The 11,349-nt window shown below is 30.3% G+C and overlaps 1 protein-coding gene across 1 annotated transcript; it reads left to right on the forward strand.

Annotated features, from left to right (window-relative positions):
• The first annotated feature begins 3,103 nt into the window (after positions 1-3,103).
• LOC123658104 (glutathione S-transferase 1-like) lies at positions 3,104-11,272 on the forward strand. Its single transcript, XM_045593571.1, has 6 exons — positions 3,104-3,225; positions 4,794-4,974; positions 5,561-5,619; positions 6,466-6,607; positions 8,991-9,155; positions 11,073-11,272. The coding sequence occupies exons 1-6, from the start codon at positions 3,206-3,208 to the stop codon at positions 11,211-11,213; spliced, it is 708 nt and encodes a 235-aa protein (XP_045449527.1). The 5' UTR covers positions 3,104-3,205; the 3' UTR covers positions 11,214-11,272.
• The last annotated feature ends 77 nt before the right edge of the window (positions 11,273-11,349 follow it).

Consider the following 11,349-nt stretch of genomic DNA (forward strand, 5'->3'; position numbering starts at 1 on the left):
AAATGGGGAACTCTAAAAGCAAAAAAATGAAAATTACCCAAAATGACTCACAACAGCCGGAAGGAAATCGTGAGCGTATAAATTCTATTAGGACTGATGCTCCTGACGTTAACAAGCCTCAAAAGAATGCTGAAGTTGAAACTGGTACTGAACAAATGGAAGAAAAAAGTAACGACAATGCAAGCAGCGCGTCTACGGTAGAAGTTTTAGATGATAAGTGAATTTGTGCCAAATAAAAAAACATTATACCTTACTGTCTATTTAATCAGTGAAATCTCCAACTAGGTTACTTCTATACATTATTGTGAATATTTGAATGTAATGGTTTTATAAATATACTCATTTATATTCAAAATAGTTTTATTATGACGCCAATAGTTTCTAGAATACAGTGGAATAAAGTATTAAGCTAAGACTACATATTCCTAGGATTATTACATATCAGGTGTTATGACAGAGATTAGATCTGTGTCGTTTATAGGTAAAAGTGTTTGTTGCCAAATTCATGATGTTTTTTATTTAAAATAATAGTACATTTTAAGTATTTGTTATAAATAATATTGTATAATTATGGTTATAAAATTATTTTATTACTTAGCATATAAGTGAAGAAAACTTGTAAATACGAATTGATGAAAAAAACAAACGTGGAAAACATTTGGAACTATGTATGGAAATTTTTGTTTATCAGTAGTTGTGCATGGAGTATTTCTGCCATGATGGTTTTTTTACGATATGAAAATTAAGTAAATTGCGACAAGACTAAAATGAAAAACAAAGTATAAACTTTATCACAATTAACATAGTAGTATCGTCAGCTATAACATAACATAACAATACACATTATTGTACACCAAAATAGAAATGATAGGTAGGATGATTTCAAAGTATCATAATGTACAAAGGTATTATATGTACCCTTAACACTTTTGTTGAATTTTCGATTTTATTATAAGTATTAATTTAGCTGATAACGGAGTACCTATCTGCTGTGCTGACTTTCTATCGACCTTTCTATATATTATTGCGAAGTTGATTATAGGGATACAATAACCTTGAACGACCTAATATATCTCATTATACAAACAAGAGTTATTATCGAATAATTTTCATTGTCATATTTGATTTAACCATACAGCCTTTAAGCACAATTGATAGAACTTTAGCGATCAACAATAATAACAGTTATGAAGGAAAGACTTCATTATTGTGACTCATTATTTCAATAATAGAAGATTTCTTCATTTCATGCTTTTACTTATACTACTAGTACTATAATTTTTATTAATTATTTATTTGCATGATGAAAAAAATATTTACACAGGGTCTATTTTTTAAGATAAGTAATATCTGTTTTTATTTAAATAGAATACCACTGATATTCGTGACCCGTTAAAATGTGTGTAATGTAGGTATATTATTTAATTTAATTTGTTTTTAAGTTACGTCTAATTATCTTGTTTATTATTTTATTGTATTTATTTCTACCTTCAGTACAACATAGTTTTTAGGTATAGGTCTGTGTTAATTAGGGTGGGGTTATATTTGAAAAACTTAAATGGTTATTTAGGTCATACTATGCAGAAGATTATAGTTTACACCTTAAGAGAAGAATCTCGGATCTGTAGAGAAGTAAGTCGCTATTAACCAACAAAAATGTTTTTATTCTCTACAGAATCTCTCTTCCACAAAAGCTAGCTTTTTATCCCATTACTGCCTGCACCTCGCGATTTTACACTTGTAATTTCTGATCCCGTAGAAATGTTGGGATAAAAGGTAGAATAGATATTACTCTTGATCTCCAGCTATCGACGTATTAAGTTTTATTACAATTAGTTCAGTAGTTTTGCGTGAAAGATTAACAAGCATCAACTTAAATATCCTAGCAAAATTTGGCACTTATAATATTCTGATAGGACTTTTTGAAGATACGGACTTGACTTCTCAATAGAGTATCGTCAATGAACATATAACCGATATTTTCACTTTTGATACTAATGCAAAGGTAGAGAAGAACACAGGGCCTGGTCTATTATCCCTCTATAATTTTAAAAGTTTTAATACATTTGTGTAGTACCTAGCTCTGCCAAGGCGTGCTACCTAGCTAGCTAGTATGCAAGACAACAGCAAGACATCTGAAAGCGTAAGTTCTCCATCCCGTCCCTACGTTCCTCAAGTAAGAATAGCTTTTTTGGCTGTTGTGTTTTTTACTCTAGACCGCAATGAAAAAAGGTCGGTTAGAAACTCTTCAATATCTTCAAAAATACCTGACCTAGCTTAATAGAATAGACTATATTAAAGAATATTTTAATGTGCTTAAATGTATAATGTAATCAAGATTTTTAATTTTAATGAATGTAAAATAAATAAAAATACGTATACGTTTTCCAGTAACGTAATATATTGTTTTTTTTTTTCTATTGAACATCTGTAAGTGCCCACGCTTTTTTTATTTACATTTTTATTGTCAAAACGTTGAGGCGTAATATTTTCAACACTGCATGTTTCAAATTACGAATTAAAGCTTATTGTCTTTAATTCGATGGTGAAAATATAAATACATTATGTATATAAATATATATATATATATAAATATATATATATATATATATATATATATATATATATATATTTATATACATAATGTAGATTGGTTACAGATGTACCGTTTTCATGTATTCGAGTACTTTGTGTTGCCTTCGCGAGCTCGCAATACCGATGATATGCGATTTGGTATTCTTTCCAATAGATTTAAATAAACTGCATTATTAGCAGAATTAATTAATGACCCGAAAGTAAGTTTTATTTATAGTTTTTTCTACACGCTTAATTTCACTGAATTTTGATTTTTTAAAGCTGATCAGATTGCGCTAAAAATTCTATTTGCTTATTGTTACTTAAAGTGACTCGACCATTGTATTTTTTGCTATGGGTGCTCAATTTAAGAGATCGTTCATCATATAATTTGAACAAAAGCACATCACGAATGACCATGGATATATTGAATCGTCATTCTGACTGCCTATTTGTTCCGCCCATCGTTTCCATAGTTCCCGTAATCAAAACACTATAATAACAACCATGGTATAAAACAAGCTTAACTCATAACTTAACTGATCGTTGGCGTGACTGGAATATCATCTCAGTGGTTGTGTTGAAAACATCGTTGTAAGAGACGTGCTTAGTTTAATACTTAGTTTAGTTAATGCATTACCATATTGAGAAGTAAGTTTTTAAGTTGCTTTCCAGACGTAGAGTTTTAATTGTAAAAGTCATTTTTTAAATATACTTATACGAACTATCGTAATCTTTATACATTTTTTAGTTTTTTTTTTTGGCAAAAGAATTTATAAAACTTATTCAAGCTGGGGCAATGTATGGATAAGTCTGTTCTGGATAAGATACAAGCGGCAAAGTGAGTCACGAAATTCGAAATTTATATCTGGAGCTCTTTTCTTTTGTGTTCTTTGTTACGGTTCGTTTTGGCTGATAATTGTTTCATTATTTTTTTTCGAAAGTAGGCGACAATTTAGAATAAATTATATCTTTTGTTTTTGTGTAACATTTTTATGTTTATTTTTACAAGCAGTTAAATTTGTGGATGGAAAAAATTGTGAGTCAGACTTGTTTACGAAGAGTTTTGTGCACACTGAATTTATACAGTCATGTATACTTTTTATAAACGTAGATTTTAAGACCTAATTAAATACCCCAAAAATACGTTTTTTTGTAGGATTCTCCTATAAGTTGTACTTATCACGATTCATTTATAAAAGGTTTAGCTACAAAATCCTAACAAATATAGTAAACATTATAATATTTTTTTCTCTCATTTGAATTTAGGTAAAACACTTCTGAAATGAAATTATTTACTTCACTTATAACAATATTTCTTTTGATACATATTAGATGGTGAGTTACGTCGTTTGTGTATTGATATTGTGTTTGGAGGTGTTGGACCACAACGAAAAATTATCATTTTTAACAATTTTAATTCGAATATTTATTGAGAAATTTCTTTATAATTCTTAATTTTGCACTTTCTTTCTAAAACTTTTATTAAAATATTTTATATCTCATACTGCACCGCAAGCAAATTTGGGCCTATAATTACGAGTATACGAGTATGTGTGTGTGTGTGTGTATAATAAGTTGGCATTATTTGGAAAAGTTGGTCACATAATTATACACATTGAGTCAGAGCACGTTAGTTATTATGTGTTTAAAACGATGACAAATGTACGACGTGACTAACACTGCTAATAAAATTTTATAATTCGCATTAAAACGTCATGCACTTACAAATCGACATCATTTCTAAATCATCTGAAATTTCCTCTTTGTTTTTGACATGTAGAAACATTGAGATTGATAATTTTAATTTACTGTATGCACTAACTGCTTTGAGTTATCGCTAGAAGTAATACGGATATAGCTTTTTAGTGATAAGGCCGACAATATGGAATGTGCAATACATTTGTTGTAGATTGTTTAAAATGTTGTATCTCTATATAGTTGCACACGCAATAAAAACACAACGCATAAAATATGATATAAAGTATTAAATAACTACATTTGTACATATATGATTGTAAAAAAAATATATTCATGCAGAGCAAATTTGCAAAACAGCAAGTTATTCTTTATATACATCCCATAAAGATGTAGGTTTACATATTGTATTTCGATTTATTTTGAAAATTTTCTATAACATATTCTTTCATCATTTTAACACCTATTAAAATAATATACATTATCCGTAAATAATAAAATGCTACTACTTTTCATCTTAGCAACGCCGCAGCAAGATCTAAAGGGAACAGGATGCCAAGTCAGCCTATAAAGTTGTATTATCTACCTCCATCACCCCCTTGTCGGGCGGTGATGATGGCGGCCAGAGCAGTGGGCATAGAACTTGATCTCGTACTCACTAATATAATGGAGGGACAACATAAAACACCGGAATTTTTAAAGGTAACTAAAGTGTTAAAAATAATCTCTGATAATACGAGTATCTAATTAGGTTCAATTTTAGGTTATATGTAGGTAAGTTTATTGTGGTCGTTAGCATTCTCATGAAATGTGAATCTATATAATTGTTTGGTGAGATACATTCCAAAATCGGTCAGCTTCATATCCTGAATTAATGAAAATGGAATTTGTCAACATAATATAGGTAACCCAGTTATGTAGATACAGTTTCAAGAGAACTAATTTTCCGCACGATTCGTCGTTTTATTCTGCGTAGGTACATCGCTTTATTCTTAGGCGTTAGGGCAGATTAGCGTACATATTTTTCTATTTATAAATGAGCAATACCTCCTAGGAAGTCTTTTGACGTGTTAAACAGAACTGCTCAATTGTTGTTAATTTATCAAAACTGCTTCGAGATTGTTGCTTTTAAAATCGAAATTTTTTTTTGGTCTTTTATATTTTCGCGTACTTTAATACTTTTTTTTTAATTTCTAATCGGCTTAGTGGCTGTCGTATTATTTCATACAATACAATTTTAATGCTACCTATACAAGTTTATGTAATAACTAAAGAATTTTGTTTCTAGATGAATCCACAACACACGATACCGACTATGGATGACAATGGTTTTATTTTATGGGAGAGGTCTGTATTTAAGTCCAATGGTTAATTTATATAATAGGTATTTTTTATTTGATATTAATAAGATTGATGGTGGACAGTTGCGTAGGGCGGAGGGTGCCGGGAATATAGCCCCGCACGAAAGAGGGGCGACAATATCACGATTTTTTATTTGGCAAAAAAATACCAAAAACACATAAAATACAGGAGATTTAAGAACTACCTCTTTTTTCGAAGTCGGTCAATGATCATAATGAAAATTGTGCTTGCAATGAGTGTGTTTTCGGTGGGCACCGGGCGGCAAAAAATCAGGAGGTTAGATGAGAATTGCGGTAAACTGGGATGTTTGACACAACTCTAGCGATTTATTGTGAGATTGGCTGAAGAGAGAGAGAGAGAGAGAGAAAAGAAAGATGTCAACAGAAAGTTTCGTGGTTAAAAATAAGAAACAAGAACAATCAATGAAACATCCCACTAAATACTCATTTTAAGTTATAATTCATTAATATACATTGCGTGAGGCGATTACACAAATCTTAATCAGAATGAATTTAAAATACGCGAAAAAAAAAACTAAAATAAAATAGGTCTTACATCTTCTTTGGCTATTTATTTCATTTGTACATATTATGAACATCAAGAAAACTCCCAGAAACATTACATGTGTTATAGAATGACCAAAATGTAAAGACACATACAGTACATTGGTCTGAAGCTTTGGGATTCGTCATAAGGTTGATTTGTTTAGTTTTGACCTTTTGCTGTGCTTAGATTCTAGTCTCCCCTTAGACGATCGTATGAAAGACTTTTTAGATTATTCGTGGCACATTTAGAGTTACTTTTTGATATCTAGTATATATTTTTTTTTAGCCGAGCAATAATGGCATATTTGGTTAACGCATATGGTCGCGATGACTCTCTGTATCCGAAGAACCCGCGTCAAAGAGCGCTCGTTGACCAACGTCTCAACTTCGATCTAGGTACTCTTTTCAAGCGGTACTTGGATCTTTATGTACGTATACAAATTTCATTAAATTAAATGGGACTTGATGTGATTATTTTTACATATGTTTTACTGTCTTTAGGAAAATGCAAAATTTTGTTGACAACAATTTAACACTCTTTCGTAAATTTAGACTGTTCGAACTTCGAAGTAAATATTAATTTTTCTATAAACAGACATAAATTTCAAATTGTTTTTTTATAAATTTCTCTTAAATTTGTACGATTAACGTTTCTTTAAGTTTTGAAGAATACCGGTATCATTGGTTTAATATCACCTCAATACTCTTGTAGCGCGCTCCGTATATTCAATGGGATAGATCCACTTAGATACGTTCTTTGGACTACAGTATAAAAGAGTCACTATAGTATCTGAATAGTATTTTATGGTACATAATCATTAAAATCATTAAAAGAAAAAAGACCGTTTCTATTTCTGTTCAGAATTTTTACATAGAGAAAAATAAACTTTCTAGTATGTATACTAGAATACGTTTATATAGGTTACGTTTTTGTTTACTACCGATGAACTATTAAATTACTAAACCGAGTTTATTTATTTTTACACCGTTAGAAAGGTGTATTATCCAGAAATAAGTTAGTCGTTATGATATATAGTGCCTGTTTCATACGTTGTGTATAAAGTTTATGCTACGTATACATAAGTTCTGATTAGACTTTAATAGCAGAAGGTAGAATAGTTTGTTAGGAACAGTTTCGACTTAATTAAGAAACTAAAACTATTAGATTTACAATAGCTACAACGAACATGTCATAAATATAGTAGAAATCGATGGTGGAAAATAATAACATATAAACTTTTATTCGTTGGATATTATAATCTGTCCAATATCGTTAACGGTAACCAATAAAACAGGCCAAAAAACGCTAAAACTAATTAAATTCTAGTAAAGTACCTAGTTATAGTTGTTGGTGTGTATCAATAACGTTGTATCTACATATATTACATATTATACTTATAAAATTATTTGTACATAAAGTTGTCACAGACAGTGTGAATAAATGAATGACTCTATATTTTCATTGATCGATAACAAAGATACGTGAATAACAGCGGTGGACGTTCCCACATTATTTAATCAATTTTATTGTTCACATAGAAACTGGTATTCTATATGTTTACATGACAACGGTTCGAAATAAAATTAAATGAAAAAACATCGTTACCTAAATAAATACAATGTTCAGGTAGAGTTGTGTGAGAAGTTGTCTTTAAACGGACGGTTGAGAGTTTGATTTGTGCTCAGGTTATATTTTCATTTATACAAATATTTGTTTCTAATACGTAAAATAATAAGTACGTAAAAGCTGTCAGTCTTGGTTGTTATAACAGTCTCTTTATACTGATCGCTAGTCATGGTAGAGAAGTTGAACCATGAATGAATTGTGGAGACGGTGGATTTAAAATACAAGTTATTTCTTGCATATAGGGAAGGCATTTAATCAATTGTAAAGTTTCTATGAGAACCTGCTAAAGTTTAATCGTTAGACAGAAACAGCATATTTCTGCCCAAATTATTCAAGAGATTCACAGATAACAGATGTGGCTTTTCTTTGATTTAAAATGAATAGGGAATTTTCATTGAATTTTCTAATAAATAATTATATCGAGAAAGGCCTTGTACATAATGTACATTTGCATATAAAATCTACGCTAATATTATAAAGCCGAAGAGTTTCTTTGAACTCGTTGTACCAAGGCTGAGCTTCAGCATTACATGCATAAATGTTTCTCCGTGTTCCTTGCGAGCGAAGCCGCAGGTGGAAGCTAGTTATTAAATACTAGCTGACCCGGCGAACTTCGTATCGCCTAACACAAACTTTATCTTCTGTATGGGAGTATAGAAAAGTGTTGTTTTTAGACTTTTTCAGGAAATTTTAATTTTTTTTTTTAGATTTTTTCACTCCGTAAGAACCATCCTCGTCCTTCAAGGAATATTTAAAAAAAAGAATTAGCGAAATCGGTCCAACCGTTCTCGAGTTTTGCGCTTAGCAACACATTCAGCGATTCATTTTTATATTATAGAAGATTAAGATTTATATTGCATGAACTAGCTTAGTAGAACAGAGTAGGTGGTCACACTGCTTATCTATTAGTCATCGTAGCGGAAACTAGAACCCAGATAATATATTAAAGAAGCTGTCAAGCGTTGCAAATAATCGTCTGTTCCTAAGATAATGTTTGTGTTATAGGTAACAGCTCAATGACATAGTTACATTTTTAATTAGTATACGAATAAATAAATACACCTTTTACATTCAAACTCAGGGCGGGAATTGAACTAACAATCTCTTGAAATGAAAGTGCAGTGTATCAACTGCGTAGTCATAAAATGTAATAGAATGATTTTGTGTTTTACTGTCGGTTGTAGATGCCGATGCTCTTCAAGGGCGAGGCGTATAACGAGGAAGCAGCTGAGAAGTTGAACGAAGCCTTGGGTTGGTTGAACTTAATGTTGGAAGGACGCGCGTTCGTCGCTGGAGACAACCTCACCATTGCCGATATTTCTATAGTCGTCACTTTCAGTAACTTAGAGGTAAAGATTAAAATAAGACAAATTAGATCAACAACTTTATTTATAAATTATAATTAATACATATTCAGAATACATCAGTTTTTTCAAATCCTTTTATCTTTTAATAGTCTGATTTATAAATTTGGACCAGTTTTTAAATGTTTTTAATAATTTTATTATACGTTTGTAAAAGGTTCTTACGAATAAACATTTAAGAAAATTAAATTAAATAAAATTTAAATTTAACACGTCTGACGGTTCGTAAGATAGGACAAAGTCTGTGATTGTTTAATGTGTGGTGCAGATTGTATTAAATCGCCTATACAAACATTACCTATCGCTTTAAATGTTTTTTTTTTTAAATATTATTTTGTGATATGCATTTGTGTACTTATGTTGTATGTGTATGTATGTATGTATGTATGTATGTATGTATGTCTGTATGTATGTATGTGTGTATGTGTGTATGTATGTATGTATGTGTGTATGTATGTACTTTGTATATGTTGTAAGGTATTTAATATGTGTATCTATATTCTTACGTACGTACGGTTTACGTAAATTTATTTATTTTCATGATTTTGTATGTTGATCCTATTCTTCTATATGTGTATGTATGTATGTTTTTATGTATTTATAATTCTATTTATATTTATCTATTTGCATAATCTCGCACTTTGGTACTTATAATCTCCATTTACCTGAGGTTGTCTGGAAGAGATTGCTTAAAGCAATAAGACCGCCTTTGCAAGCTATCATTGTAACTACTTTTTGTTTAGTTTTATTTCTGTACTGTTGTTTTTTTCCTTTTTTTACTACGTAAAAGTGTTTGATTATATGTGTGCAAGAAGTAATAAATAAATAAATAAAAATAAATAAATCCATTCTTGTGCAATATTTGTATTACTAGTATATCGGGTAAAAAATAATGTAGTAACGTTCGGTTTCAATGAAGGGAGTAGTTGCATTAATGCAGGTAGTTGTGGGTTCGATTCCCGCTCGAGACAGATATTTGTATTTGTGTATTTGTTTCTGGTTTGGACGTTTATCGTTACTGATCTCCCAACTGCGCTTCAGAATGCATGTAAAGTTAGTACCGGTTGTTATAATAGGTATTTGATAAGTTGATAACTTTACTCATGGTGGGGCAGTTATTTCCCAACTCCCAGTAGGAAAAAATTACTTTGTCCAGCTGTGAGATGTTTACAGGTTAATTCCGTCCAGTAGATGCAAATAAATTAATGAAATATCGGTCAATGTCTATTGTTATCCGCCTATACATTTTATTAAAGCAGAAAAGTATAAAATTCTTATTAGTATTAAAAAAAATCAGGAATTTAATTTAAATATTTGAATATTTTGCAATAAACATATTATGTCACGTATGAAAACAGAATATTGAGTAGGTATACTATAGTATACTAAGCACTATTTATTGTATTCACCTTGAACTCGGAATGTAGTAGATCTATACTGTCAGGTATCTGAACTCATTCAAATGCCGAGCTAATAAATAGGATGAAACAATTTAAGCACTGTATAGGTGTTAAAATAGACTAAGTACCACTTCTCTATACGTATATACCTAGTTATTATACATATGAATTTTAGAACATTGATTTTTTGTACAATATATGAAGTGGGTTAATTTAAATTTGTTTAATAAATAAAAACAAGAAAATAATATATTGTAGAATTGTCGTAAATTGTTACAGAAGTCTATGATATTTTCAAGATCACAATTATTGCATATTTGTGTTTTATATTACGATTCGATGTTTGTAATATAAATAGTAGCGATATATATAAAAAAATGTATACATTTTATTTTTATATTATTCCATTTATATATTTTTGACTATTATTTACATTTCATTTCATAACAGATAATGTTATCGACTTTTTTAGTCTAAATGTAAATGCCGGTCAATATTTCAGGCATTCGGATTCGACTTCAGCGCCCATGAAAACGTTGTGAAATGGTTTGACCGAACTAAAAAGACCCTGGAACCTTATGGCTATGCAGAAATCGATCAAGCAGGAGCACATGCACTTGCTTCATTTATGAAGAAAGATTAAATATTGAACAAATTTTATCGTTTATTTCATTAAAACTTCGCAATAAAAATGTTACCGTACGAACCGTTTTATTATTTTCTTTATCAACGTTTGTGTAACCTAGCACGCAGCAGTTCAAAACTGTTAAGGACTAAAA

The sequence above is a fragment of the Melitaea cinxia genome, chromosome 11 (assembly GCF_905220565.1).
Source record: "Melitaea cinxia chromosome 11, ilMelCinx1.1, whole genome shotgun sequence".
Classification (NCBI taxonomy): Eukaryota; Metazoa; Arthropoda; class Insecta; order Lepidoptera; family Nymphalidae; genus Melitaea; species Melitaea cinxia.

Coding starts and splice junctions, on each gene's coding strand:
- LOC123658104 (XM_045593571.1), top strand. CDS start 3,206: ATGCATTACCATATTGAGAA. Junction 6,608..8,990: donor AGCGGTACTTGGATCTTTAT/GTACGTATACAA, acceptor TGTCGGTTGTAG/ATGCCGATGCTCTTCAAGGG. Junction 9,156..11,072: donor TCACTTTCAGTAACTTAGAG/GTAAAGATTAAA, acceptor TCAATATTTCAG/GCATTCGGATTCGACTTCAG.